Source organism: Lepisma saccharinum, chromosome 15, assembly GCF_977018435.1.
Source record: "Lepisma saccharinum chromosome 15, izLepSacc3.1, whole genome shotgun sequence".
Classification (NCBI taxonomy): Eukaryota; Metazoa; Arthropoda; class Insecta; order Zygentoma; family Lepismatidae; genus Lepisma; species Lepisma saccharinum.
In genome coordinates, this window is record NC_139243.1 from 43,304,903 (window position 1) to 43,320,106 (window position 15,204).

Here is a 15,204-nt window from a genome sequence, read left to right on the forward strand (position 1 = left end):
TTTGATCCTTGACATTCCCAGCCATACTAAATACATTCAGCAGTTAAAACACGTTCGCTGCCGGTAAAGCATACCTATGCGTTATGTGAGGTTGAAGTTTTGTGCCATCAGCGGCACTGCACAGCAGGCTTTTATTTATTTCATAGCACATTGCTGAAGAATTGTGTGAAATAAACTTTAGCTTGGTTGCATCGAATGGCATTACGGTATTATAGTTCCTTTTTTCATGCATCATCAAGGCATCGTTTGACAGCAAAGAAATTGTTTTTTGTTTTTTTTTTATTCTTGGTAACATTCTAGTCTGAAACATTACCATTTTTATTTCCTTTACCAATAGAGAAAAATACTGCATTCTATTGTTTAGAAGGTCCAGGAACAAGGACTTTGCATTGAACCGTGTATAATACTTTTTACCACAAGTGAAGTAAATGTATGGGAACTTTCGAAATGTATGATTGGACTTTCACAAGCAACCTATAAATGCAACATTGTGTTTACAAGTGGTCTGTCATGTTACATCAATATCTAACAAAGTATTGCCTGCCTCCGTGCCGGAGTGGTTAGCCCAGCACACTACGACGCCAAAGATCCCGGGTGCGAATCTCGGCCTGGGCACGGTGTTGTTTGTGAGCCTTCCTTCACCAAATTCATCACTCGCCTTCATCTTCGCAATTAGCCAAAAGTGGCAGAAAAGCGAAGTATAATAATCGAAATCAATCTAACAAAGTATTGAACAATCTATGCATCAATATTACAAATTTAGTATATTGTACTGTGGTATATAGTAAATATGTGTGTATGCATGTAATACATGTGTACATGTGTATAATAATAACAAAATTACACTGTAATATATTAATTTGTCTTATTAGGAGGAACATGCAAAATAAAGAAAAATATAATATTGTGAAAATATCTCACGCTGTACGAAAAGAGAAATTATCTGTTAATAAAACATGACACATTTGCGCGTCATGCGGCACAGAGTAACAACATTTCGTACTACATGCCGGTGACGCGCATGTACGTCATTGTAAAATGTACATGAAAATTGCAAATTTACAATGTATTTTATATAACGCTACACATAAACAAAATTATATAAGAATCTTAATCGGCACCTGACAAAAGTATGCCATTATTTAAACCCTGTCCCAGCTAACTGTAGACCGGAGCCGCTCATAGCGTCAGAGGCGGAGCAGGAAAATCGAGTGGTGAAAGCGCAGCGTTGCCAACCTTACGGTCCTGAGCGTGTCTGTACGGAAATTTCATGCCATGTACGGACGTACGGTCCAGATCTTAGTCCGTATGCTAAATGCACGGCTTGTTAAAATTTATTCTTGCAGTTTTATGCCTAATATTTCCCAAAGAAATTCTTAAACCAAGCGTACGGACCTGGAGACAAAAATACGGCCCGTTTGCCATGTGCGTTCGGTATTATCCTTTTCAAAAGTTTGCAAGGCTTACAGAGCGAAGCAGGGAAAGCGAGTAACTCCAGTCGCCCATTACGCAATCCAGTTTCTCTCAGTCAGTCTTCATTGGTGGAGCCGTCTCGCGTCACTACTTGCGCAGAGACTTGTTCTCGTTTGGCTGGTCTACAGTTAGCTGGTACGGGGTTTAGGTGCCAACGAAAGTGTTTTACTGAAAAGACTTGCACGAATGAGGCTAATTTTAATTATTAGAAACTGAAAACGACGAAATGTTCGAAAATGCTAGCAACACAATATACCTCTTTTATGGATAACTCACGCATTCTGTACACGACTCATTTGCGGGAAAGAGTGACAAAGAGACTGAGCTCTGATTTAAACGCTGTAACGGGAATGAGTGTTTCTTTGCAAATGTCCTGTTCATTCGTGTAATCAATCATCCCCTTCATCGTTATAAACTTCAACAATGAAGGAAGTAAGTCTAAAATTAGTATATCTTTTAAAAGAAGTTAAGTTCAGCGCGCAAAAGTAACAAACGTTTTCAACAGAAGACAAGGAAGGATTTAGTATGTTATAAACCCATTATATTTTAATATTATATATAAGTTAGAGTTAATTATACAATTTTCTCTCTGTGTATATGTATTAAAATAGAAGAAAAGGGAAATCCTATACACGGATTTTCAAAATATTTGTTACGGATTGTAACGACATCAAAATTTTGAGCATTAATCGTATGCTTTATTATTGCTAAATTAATTTAAATATTAAACAATGCATTGATTTATAGTGCTCTAAGATTATAAATTTATGTCTCCTTATTACACATGCAATTTATTTTTCCAATTTTAAATGTGGTCAAGTTATCAATGTGCAGAAACATAACAAACGTTTTTAATCATGCATGTTATATAACTTGCTCAATTCATTCTGGAAAGGGTGAAAATTAATTAATTTCATAATAGAGAATTTCAACATTTCTATATTGTATGCATGAAACAATTTTTTAATTTGCAATTTAAAAAATGAAGTTCTGCTTTACTTTATAATCGATTAATATTTTATTAAATAGATAATTTCTTTGTGTGACTGTTGTTGAAGTTATATATTACTGTATTAACAGGAGGTTGTCATTCCTTAATTGTAAATTGTGGTGTATATATATATAATATGTACATGAGCATAGTAAAATAGTTAAGGTGAGTTATATACTAAAATTCTGGCACTGTAAAATAACCAGTAACTTCATTGAATGTTATCTCTTAGTGTATAAAGTAGTATTTCTTCCTCAACACGTCTTATTTTGTTGGTGCTTACCATTTACCCTCACATAGACAGGTACAAGACGTAAAATCTGTTGAACATGTAATACCTACCAAGGCGTAAAATCGGAATCTCCGAAATATATGCTTGAAAAACTATAGGCTACATATATATTTTCAGGACTATGAGTTATCTCAACCTCTCTCATATAGAAAGTAATATCATCGCCATTTTGCATCTATGATTTATCTTGTAATTTATCACTAACCCAAGAACACGAAATCAGGCGGTTGTCTGATTTATCAGAGTTGAAACTTTCCCTTGTGGCGCTTCATGGAGAACATTGTGTTCGGGGCATTTTGCTTCTCTCCTATGTGATAAACGCAATCTCAGTCGGTTGCTGAGTTCGTATCATTGAGTATTGTGCTCATTTAATATACATTTTGTTTGGCATCAGGGTCTGTAAAATAATCGTAGATAAAAGCCGTAGCGAGAAACGAATTTCAGTAAGTTCTTCTCGCTTCTATATCAGATATCTTACACATCATCACATTAAAAATATTCACATGTTGCTACCCCAAAACATGTTTCAACTTCATGATTAGTTAACAGGATAGAAATATTATTATTATGCTAAGCCATACAACATTTCATTTAGAACAATATTAATACAAATAATGACTTGATGCCTATGTTGTAAAATAAAAAGAACAGAAAAAATATATACAGAGCATTCCCTGACATTCGCTACGAGACTCGGCCGCAAGCGGCCCGCCATCAGCGCTTGTCTTTCCCGGTGAACGAGTCCGCGACAGTCGGTTTTCAGTTTTCATATTGTGTACTAACCTTGACTACAGAAGGTGTTGAAAATGATGTCAATCTGCTGCAACACATTCCTGGCATCTCCGAAGGAAATTAGCATTTACACGTGCAAATTCGTCTACTGAAATTTTCCCGATTTCTCATACAATACTCTCTTTTAACTCTTTTAACTCACGGATGGTGTCCGGATTGTCTTTGTATACTTTATTTTTTTAGATTTCCCCATTTTTCTTTCCACTTTTATTCAGAACTGACCCTGTTACTCTAAACTTTTTTTCCGAGGTTTAATATAGTGGTCCTATGTCGAACGGGAACACCAGGAAATTTCGTTGCAAAACGTCGTCGCACTTCTCCACAATTCCTCTTTCCGAAGTAACACTCGACAAGATAAATCCTTTGTTGTAATGTAAACTTTTGTGGTGCCATATTAAGCCACAATCTTCAACACACGGACACGACACAACACAACTTCCGAGGGAGGATTATACTGGCGTCAGTCTGCAACGTCAACAGAAAGGGAAAGAGAGCGAAGGCAGGGAGAGCGAAAAAAACAGACTGTAGCGTGCGACTGTCGCGGACACGTTCACCGGGAAAGACAAGCGCTGATGGCGGGCCGCTTGCCGCCGAGTCTTGTACCGAATGTCAGGGAATGCTCTGTATATACATCTAAGGAAGATGAGATGAATTTACATGATCATGTAGAGTGTTACATAGTATCAATGAAATAAGGAAAGTTTGAGTGTTATTTTACAGAAAAGAAGGTGTATGGGTTTGGATATGAGTGAGTATGGAATTACTGTTTGAAAAGGATAGGGATGAAAATTTAAATCATATGTGCGTTGGGGATAGGAGGTAAGCACTGAAAATAATATTACTGTGAGTTAGAATTTATAGGCATGTGAACGTAGAAGACGACAGAACTGCGCTTTCCTGGTACTGGGTTTGACCTCCGTCGGGAATGAATTCCAGGTTACCGCTGCTAGGTACGAGGAGGACTTCTGACGAAATCTGGTTTTGTTAGGTTTGGGTATTACTAGGTCTCTATGTAAGGACGATCTGGTGTTTCGGGTACTGAACTCAGAACGGAGCTTAAACCTATGATGCAAAAATGAAGATGATTTGTTATGAATACTATGGAATACCTTATTCAGGTAGATGTAATTTATTCTCGAAGTGACTGTAGGTATGTTGAAAAATTTGCGCAATTGTTGGGAATAATTTTGTTGGGGGTGCATGTGAATGGTTCGTAAGCAATTGTTTTGGATAGTTTCAAGTTTCTTCAGATGAGTAAAGTTACCGTCAAAAATAAGACTAGCACCATACTCGAATGCGGGACGAATAAAGGAAAGGTAGAAATGTCTACTAAGATTTCTGTTGAGATATTTACGAAATATGTAAATATGGTGATAGATTTTACGAATATAGTTATTTATTTGGAGGTTAAAATTTAGCTGTGGGTCGATAATGATTCCGAGATACTTTAAATGATTGCTCAAAGGTACTCTGGCGTCATTAAGGGTAATATCTATCGTGTTAGCCGGGATTCCCTTACCGGTATGAAGCACCATGGCCTTCGTCTTTGCAACGTTAAGCTTCAGGTTGTTGATGTAATACCATTGATTGATTGATTGATTTAGTTTATTTTACTTCGCGTTTTTTCCCTCTTGGCTAATTTGCGAAGATGGGGATGAGTGATGAAATGATGAAATTGATGAATGGACATTCACAAACAACCAAGCCCGACCGGGATTCTAACCCGGGACCCTTGGCGTCGCTTGATGTTATACCAATTTAGTACTTTGGGGAATGAGTTCTCCATTTTCTCCGTTACATCCTGGTACGTTTCTGCAACATGGACGAGAAGGTAGTATAGAGCCTTGTGGAATGCCGGAGGACGCTGACTGCTAGGTGGAAAGTGAACATCCTACTTTCGTTGAGATTTTTCTTTTCGCGAAAAAAACTTTCCATCCAGAGAATTGTTTTGCTATGGAACCCAAATCTATCCTTTATTTTTTGTAGTACGTGGGTCGTTCAATATATAAGTTTCCGTATGCTGTAAAATATTTTATTTTTAAGTTACATTAGAAAACTATACATACATGCGTAGGAGGATCCTTCCTCACTTCTCCACATAATCCCCATAGAGATTCAGGCATTTGTCCCACCGTTGCACCAATTTGTCCATACCCTTTGCAAGAAAATCAGGGCTCTGGCTATTGAGCACTATTCTCAAATTACGCTTCACTTCTTCATTTGTTTCGAAACGGTAACCCTGCAATTCAGACTTTAACGCCGGAAATAGATGGAAATCACTCGGCGCTAAATCGGGGCTGTATGGAGGGTGGGGAAGCCGTTCCCACCCCAATTCTTCAATTTTGTGTTGTGTTTGCACTGCTGAGTGGGGGCGAGCGTTATCGTCAAGAAGAATGACACCAGCTGACAGGAGACCTGGTCGCTTATGTCGAATTGCGTTTTTCAGTTTATCCAATGTTTGACAATAACGGTCAGCATGAATTGTTCTTCCTCGTTCCAAAAGTCCTTAAGCAGAACGCCCTTAACATCCATGCTTCTGAACTCCTTATGACGCGAGCCCGCGTTTTCCGAACAAGCATTTACTTTTCGCCCTTGAGCGCATGCGCCTTCACGTCTGATAACGAATCAATTGTTGTTCCTTGTAGACGAAGGATGACGCTTGTCAACCATGTGCTTCTTTTTAACGGCATTGCTTACAATATTTTATAGCACAGGGAAACGTATATATTGAACGTCCCTAGTAGCAACTTGTGGTCAACATTGTCAAATACGTCCAGGGAAATTAATTCAACCAGGGGACTGTTTTCTCGGTCCAGTGTCTCGCGCCATTCATTAACTAAACTAAGTAACAATAATTCCGAGGACACATCCTTTCTGAATCCAAATTGTCGATAAGACATAAGATTATTTGTTTCCAGGAAGGTAGTCAATTGCCTGTCCATTACTCTCTCTAAAACTCTGCTCAAAGTAGTGGTTAGAGAAATAGCCATATAGTTAGACCCTAAGGTAGGAGATCCAGATTTGTGGATTGGTGTTATTATGGAGTGCTTCCAGCTTGTTGGAAACTGGCCACGTTTGAAGGACGTGTTTATTATGTCGGCTAGGCGCTCCGCTATAAGTGGGGTCAACACCACCTGAACGCTGTTGGGAATGCCATCCGAAACTCCCGCCTATTTTACGTTTAACTTATTAAGAATTGACAAAACATCATCGACAGTGACAGATTTTAATATGAATTCTTCAATTTGCTTGACAATAGTCGAATTGGGGTCTTGTCTTAGTATATTTACGCCTGAATTGTTTGGATTAACGTGCGTCGATGATTCCCAGATATTAGAAAAATGAATATTCAGATAATGAGCTATATCGGGCGGGCTTGTTAGGCGGACATTGTCGACTAGTAAGTGATTAATTGTTGTTTTTGATTCTAACCGTGATCTCATTTATAACCTTTGCAGCTTTTATTGCTAGTGGTGTGGTTCACCATATCTCTGTAGTAATTTTGCCTGCCTAGTAATTGTTGTGCAATGATTCCTAAAAGATTTGTATTGCTCCCACGTATAGTCGCAGGAAGGATCCCCCGCTTTCTTGAACAACCGGTTCTTCTGTGATATTAATTTAATAATTTGAGGGGTAATCCAGGACTTACTGCTTTCTCTCACCCTGAGTGTTTTCAAGTGAGCAAATTCGTCGAGTGCAGTCAAAATGAAAGACTGCAGATGGTTTACTTTTTCGAAAAAAAAAATCGGGTTCATATATATTGTGAATTTTACGGGTAGTAATTAGGTTCCTTGGCGTTATATTAATTTTAAGTGTGGTGTAAACGAGAAAATAGTCACTCATGTCCTCATAGACAGTTCGTGTAACTGTACAAGTTAGGGTTCGAGGAATAAATGTGGTCGATTAACAATTCCGATGTTCACGTAATTCTTGTAGGCAGAGTAATTAGTTGTTTGTGTCCTAGAACTGATAACGTTTCCAATAATGTATTTGTGTCTTGGTCATCTTTCAGTAGATTTACGTTCATATGGATGGTTGGCTTTGGTGGTAAGCTTGTGATCGTCGTTTGCAAGATTTCGCACGCTCTTCTAACCGAACCGCTAGGAGGTCTTTATCCACAGCCAACAATAACACTTTTATTTGGTTTAGAACACGAGACTTTCACCCAAAGCCCTTCAAGGTCACCTTGATTGACCGAGGCTACGTGAGAGGTAAGAAAGCTGTTCCTATCAAAGATAGCGGTGCCACCTACTATTGTATCTCGGTCATTTCTAAACAGATTGAAATTAGGGATGCTATATAGAGAGTCGGGACGTCCGCAGGATTTTTTCCAGGGAGGGGCAATGGAGGTATTTAAAACCAAAAGTGGGGGGAAATCAAGTCATATTTTCCCCCAAAAGAGTGTAGTTCCCTAAAAAAACATTGCTTAAATTTGAATTTATGGTGTTAATGCAATAATTAACACATATTATTGTGGCTAAACTGAAATTATATGTGTGAAATACATGATTTTTGGTTGACTTTCATGTTCCAGGGTGGGGCCACGGTTCCCCCTTGCCCGCCCCCCCCCCTTTCCGGACGCCCATGTCTGCAGTCATGTTTCGCTCAATGTGATAACGTCAAATTTTGATATTTCAGATGCGGAAAATTCTGTGAATTTGTTGTCGAGCGATCGGACTTTCAAGTGACATACGTGAATGTTGCCTTTCTCCTCCCCTAGCCGGACGTCCGGCAGGGTAGGGTACAGCCTCGAAAGCAGTGTTGCCAATCTCCGAATGCAGGATTTCCCTTTTACCAGTGTAAAATTTCCCTTTTTTGACCTTAATTTCCCTCGATTTTCAAAACACATCTGAAGCTCTATCTTTGTATTACTATAACTGTTAATCGGGACCGTAAATAAGGGGGTTTAGTGGGTTAACCCCCCCCCATTGAATAAAATACTAGAAACTGATCATAGTTTCATAATATAATTATCCTCAAATAAATATTTTAATTTTAAAATAAGACACTTATGTATTGAAAAAATCCCCAAACCAAAAATATTTTCGTCTGCGGCGCAATGATTGTCGGACTTTGAAACCCACCCATTGTCAAAGCTTAGCTAGGGGCCTGCTGTTAATATTTTTCTTTTGACGCCTGTTTTGCCTGAGGAACATTTATTATTATTATTAAATATTTATGAAAATCATAAAAGTGTGAAGTAATGGGCAGCCACTCAATATGAATTTTTTTCACATGTTTCCCAGATATCTTTTCATCCGCAGATAAATCCCCACGACGTTTTCTAACCTTTTGGGGAGTTGCAGGTAGCTTCCTATCAGTCACCTCTTCCATTCTCCTTGCAACGACACAGGACACACAAAGTCACACACACAGCCACTAAGACACGTTCTGAAATGATGGATGGAGCAAGAAAAAAAATTGAAAATCGCGTCCCAAATTATTTCCAGGTGCAGGGCGGCTCGTGCCTTGAGGCCTTTTTAGGAAACGTGATAAATATAAGACTGACCGGCCAAGGTCATCTCTAACAGGGGGAAATAAAGCTTACTGAAAAATGTCACTGTTGCTAACTATTCATTTGGAAAAAGTACACGCTGAAAAAAAAATCGAACTTTTTAAAAGAATGAAACGAAAATGTGAGTTTAAGGCTGTGTCCAAAAGGTACAAAGTGCAGACTTGAAGTATGGTCTTGGCGGAAGTGACGTCACCTAGTACAGTTCGAAAGCGCCAAGAACAGAAGCACGCAAGTACACAGCGTGCAGTACAGATGGTTGGTGACTAGGTCACGTGGTTTCCGCACTCGTCGTTCATTTGTTTAAAATCACGGAGGTAGAAAGCCAGCGACGCAGGTAGATATACGTTATGGGCCAGCAAGTTGTTGTTTAAATTTCTTCTAATGTGTGGAAATGTATGTGTACGAGCATTTGAAAATGTTATGTGATTTCCATTGTGAAAAACAAGTGTTTAAATGGCGAAGAAAACTACGAGTACTAAGTTTTATCTCCTGATCGTATTTGGCGCTGCAGTCGAAGTGCAATTCGAAAGACAACACTTCCAGTCCACGACTTGAAGACCACACTCCAAGAACATACTCGGAGGATGCTCGCTTCAAGTACGGTCTTGCACCTTTCGGACACGACCTAAATTTCCCTGTTTTTTTAGCTATTTTACATTAAATTTCCCTTTTCACCCTCATATTTCCCTGTGCCGAGGGAAATTTCCCTGCTTTTGACATCACTGCTCGAAAGCACTTGCTTCAGGTCTGTCGGCGCCTTGGAATGTGTGCCGGCGGTCGAGGAGGGGTGTCTTCGAGGGTCGTTACTTGGGGTGGAGGATCAGCCATTCCTTGCAAATGTCAAAGACCTGTCCATTGCTGCAAGTGTTGCAAACTCAGTATCAGCTCTGGCGCCCATTCTAAACGGTCGTTCTGCTATTTGATCAGTGCATAGGAGGGGACTGTGGAAGATAGGTATAGACTTACGGACTGAGTTGTTAAAAGTGAGCTCTGTGAAGAATTTGAGAATTTAAAGTGGAATTTATATACATATATATTTATAATGCAAGGCGGATGGAAGGAAAATAAAATATATTACTTGAATTTAAATCCAGGATTATGAAACTGAAGGCTGTTCCAATTTTTACAATGAAATTAAAAAGAAAATAAACTTTTAGTAATTTACAATTTACTTAGTTGTATAATATATTATTATTCTAGCGTAACATTTGATATTAAGATTCTTTTAGCGGGCTGTGCTTGCACGTAATGAAGACATGTTTCGATAAAATTCGTTTTTATATTTAATTTCTTGTTTTGGATGGTGAAGTTAAGGTACAAGCCTTTTGTTCCATTTAACCATTTCTACTTTATATTTTATAAAGTGATTATAACACATTACTATTGTTTTCATAAAGTGTAAAGTAGATCCGTTATTATCGCTAGCGTGTTGAAATATTACGGTTTTGTATTTGTAAAAATTGGATTACTTTTTACAAGTTTAAACCATATAACTTGTGTGTATGTGTAAATTATACAAAAAGTTAAAAAGCAATGTTTTTGCCTGTGCATTGCACCTGCCATTAAGGCACATAGAGAATATCGGGGAAGGATTCGTCACAAGTTCCATGTCAGCAAGAATGCAAGTGATGTGATCAGCAACACGTTCAGGCTGTCTTTACTCGTAGAGATTTGTAACCATGTACGAATTGATGAGATATATATACAGGAATATTGTAAGATAAATTTCCAATTGAAATTTTTACTCTAGAAATCATCCCTGGATGTACACTGTAATATAACGTAAATATATTGATAAACTATATTTTCAATATTACAGATTAATTCGTTAAATATATTTCTTACATATTTGATCTTGAGTTTCCAAATAACATTTATAACTCGCATTAACCAGTCAGTAAGACATAACAATCAAGTGAGAGACGAGAGTTGAATTCTCCAAAAATATCACTGCATCAAGCGAGTCTGGAGTTCACCCAGTCGTTAATGAATTGAGACAGGGCAGAAACCATGCTGGAGTAAAAGCAACCGGAGCATGGTGATGATCACATAACCTCCAGGATGGACGAGATTCCGAATTGTTGCACCCTATCTCCAGTCCCCGTATATGCGTTGATGACACAGCGAAATTCGAAGGGAATACCTTTGTAATTTACGTAAATATGCTGCTGTCACTTATTTATTTCCAGTTCCCTCTAGAATATAACTCTTATTAGCAAAAATATATATTAATTGGCTGATTTTATTTACAAACAATCCACAATTAATACGAGTAAGTAATACATTCTCAGATATTCGTTATATCTGAGAATGTGTAAAGATATCTATCCAGTACATTAAATTTTATTCTTTTCTAGACTACTTCATGTCAATATTTTCTCATCTTCGACGTGACGATAAGCGATCAATTGATTGATTGATTGAATTGTTTTAAGTCCACTTTATGCACAGTAAGGCTAATCTGGACTGGACCTACAGTTTAAAGTGGGTGCTTCCCCCGGGTATCGAACCCGGGACCCCTTGATTACATGGTGACTACACCACCACTGCGCCATCGGGGAGGCCGAGAAGCGATCAAGAATATGTTTATTTAATATCCGATCTTCACACATAAACACACTGCTGAACAACAGATGAATAGCCTTGACACAACAGTTGATACAAGAATATCTATGTTACAAATTCGTAATACAAATTTGACAAGAAAGTAATACATAACAAAAGCACAACAGGAATGCAAAATACATAACAAGTGCATTCAAATATACATGCAAGAACATTAAAATATGGAGGTATCACTAGAAACAGCTACATTCATTATGATACTTACTTGACAATGGTGTTTAGAAAATAATTATTGCATATTCTCTACAGGTCGTTATTGAGACACTGTTTTCTTTTACACGAATGGCGTATCTCGTATAGATATTTTGGAGGAACTTAAGAACATTGTAATAGCCTTCTAAGATTTTTGCAACTAATTTGTAATCGTGAATTGCTTCAAGCTTCAGTTTCTTTCCAGAGATTATTATTAGCCTATTAGTAGTAGTAGTAGTATCATATATATTTTCATTCACTGTAAAACTATTTGTGTGTGCAGTTCAGAGTAGTTATATATATATATATATATATATATATATATATATATATATATATACACATAAACACACACACACACACTTATACATATTTATTTAGATATTTATTTCGGATTATCCCTTTTTTGCAGTTTTTGCCATAGCTTACAGATAACAATATATATCCCATAGCAAGATTAGGCTAATAAATAAACTATTCAAGCCACTGAGGAAGAGGAATTTTAAAGTTTATAAGTGTCTTTTAGAATGTCCTTCTTTCTTGTTTATACCTACCACACTCAAATATATTATTATGTATATATTTTTAATTGCAACATATACAATTTGAGTTTTGTAAATTTTTATCATTGAACTTCCAAGAATTTCAACTAGTGTCTGACGTGATTTTTTGTTTCAGGTAAAAGAGGATTGGAAGTATGTAGCCATGGTGCTGGATCGTCTGTTTCTATGGATCTTCACGTTAGCTGTGTTGGTTGGAACGGCGGGTATCATCCTCCAAGCCCCCACACTGTACGACGATAGGATCCCCATAGACGTGAGACTTTCGGAAATTGCATCAAGTACCGCAAAACCCCATATAGAGACAAGACTATAGGACATTGCATCTTTTCATAGGACAATACAAGACACAGTTCCTTCCAAGGGACAAACTGGAAACTGTTGCCCTTACAAAGGGCCCGTTGGCGCACAAATCCATACAAAAACTCCAGTGTGCATAGTGCAAAGAGCACAGTGGTGCCAGAACAGGATGGAAGGATTTCTTGCTGTTGTTTTCGAAAAGTGTTGAGAGTTTAAAAAGTAGTTGGTTTTTTCATCATACAAGACCAAGGTGTTACTGTGGAAGCACCCTTTCATTGCTCAGCTGTTAAATATTTTTCTTCTCCTGTGCAAATGTGTTATTGTTTAACACCAAACACACTATTAAGAGATGTTTCCAAATCACTCACATTAACCTTCGATAGAGTAGGCTGTGGATTGTTATGTTACGTTAGTTACAATTGATATAATCTTTATAAAGGACATGAGAAATCTATTTAGGACAGATCAAACTTTCTTATAAATTTCTATATTTTACAAAAAACATCGCATGTTTTTCATTTATAAAGAACTCTAATGATAAAAGTAAACCGAATTGTCAGTAAAAACTAGACTAACAAGTTAGTCTGAGTTTTAAATTGTAGCACTAACCTAAAGTAAAAAATATTTTAGTATCCGATACCCTCAATGGACATTAATGTTGTATGTACTAAACAAACCTATTGCTTTACACACCACTCTTGTTTGATCTGCCCACCTAAAACATTTATAATCTGTAACTAAAAATAAAACATTTTTGTAAATTGTCAAATAAATACTATATTCCTTTTTCGCAATTAAGTTATATTTTTAAATTTCGAACTCCTCCTACTATTTTTTTATGAATGGCTTATAAACGAATTGACTAAGTCAAAAATAATAAAAATACATAATGCTTTCATGAATACTCGTATAAGGCTCTATACATATCGTTTAAGGGAAATATTTACTTCAAGATTTTAAACAATCAAAACTATCTATAATTACACCCAATGAAACATCTACTATTTTTAAACAATGAACTAAACAAAATCGTTGCTTCAAGAATTCACACGTTAAATACATTCGTTAGTTTTGTGCATGCTTATATCGTATATGAAACTATATATATATTATATCTTAGAGCTTCTATATATGACATGATATTAAGTCAATGTTATTTATCGGTCAATTCTGAATATGCCATTTGATGTTTAAATCTCCTGTTTGTATTTTGTGGGGAGAAATGGTTGAGAAATATGCTTCTATATCGCTCAGTTGTTATGTATCGCAGTCGCTAACACGTATGTACTTTCTACATTGTAAAAATGTTAAGGATATTAAACATAGGCGATATATAAATATACAGGGGTATCTTTTCAATTTATTGTAGTTTAAATATTTTTTAAATGCTTTAGTTGATATGTATTATAATATTTGCTTTACTTTATTTGTTGGTGAATGATTTGAAAATTTCTAAACCTCAATATTGATTGACTTATATATTAAGTAATTGGTATTATTATAATTAAATCTCTTGTACATAATTATCACAATGCAGTTAAATATTATTTATCGGTATTGACATATAAAAGTAAAGTAACAATTCCCTAAAATTTTTGGGTACTATTCCCAAGTGGAAATCACAATGGCATTTATGTCATTGCGTTTCAGAAGCACATACAGTAGCAAACAATTTATTACACCATTTCTAAAAAAAACATCTACAATAATTGTAATCAGTATTGATGCAGAATTCTTTCAACAAAACATTTCGTTTGAAAGAGAGATAGGTTCATAACTTTACAACTATTTTCACTTAAGAAACGCCGTAAAAGTTGGCCATTCATGCAGAAATGGTCAAGTATATTTCCAAGATTTAAATGTTTGTTAAATTGATTTTCGAACCCAAAATTGGAAACGCATTACCCAAATATTACGAAAAGAAAATGAAGACAATCGAGTTCTTATTTTGTTATATATTATAGTGTTACTAATTACAAAGGTTACCTCGTTCTTATGATGTAATGGAATTAAATTACATTTCCTGTTGTCTTCAGTTCTCTGCCTGTGAAGCGAATACACTAATACCACATTGCTAATTTAATTCGCAAATAAAATCATGATGATGGGCTACAGATTATTACACATGTCTTTTGTAGGGACGCAGAGGGGCAAATTATGTGTATCCTAATTTTTTCCAGTTCTGTGAAAATTACAATATTTCAATTTGTGAGATCAAGAAAATTGTGTAAAAGGCAATGAATTTAGTGTACCATGTGAATGCCAGGACACAATTGTTTTCATTTTTTTCCCATTCACATATATGGTTCTCATTTTTCATGATATCTAATCAATAAAAAAATTGTGGTTTAATCTAAGAAATGATATAAGGTATTACATTGTGTGCACCACAACCAACGGTTATCTATACCATAACAGAACTTATAGAAATATCATGGTGTTTAGCGATAATAATGCACACTAT

At 36.4% G+C, this 15,204-nt stretch overlaps 1 protein-coding gene across 4 annotated transcripts in view; it reads left to right on the top strand.

Moving 5' to 3' along the window:
• Positions 1 to 14,081, top strand: part of LOC145999692 (acetylcholine receptor subunit alpha-like) — a 781,663-nt gene extending 767,582 nt beyond the window's left edge. For all 4 annotated transcript variants that reach the window (XM_083136909.1, XM_083136910.1, XM_083136912.1 and 1 more), the window contains one exon: positions 12,559 to 14,081. In XM_083136909.1, coding sequence (XP_082993035.1) covers positions 12,559 to 12,756 — 198 coding nt within the window. In that variant the 3' untranslated portion in view covers positions 12,757 to 14,081. The remainder of the gene's footprint in view (positions 1 to 12,558) is intronic.
• Positions 14,082 to 15,204: the final 1,123 nt, after the last annotated feature.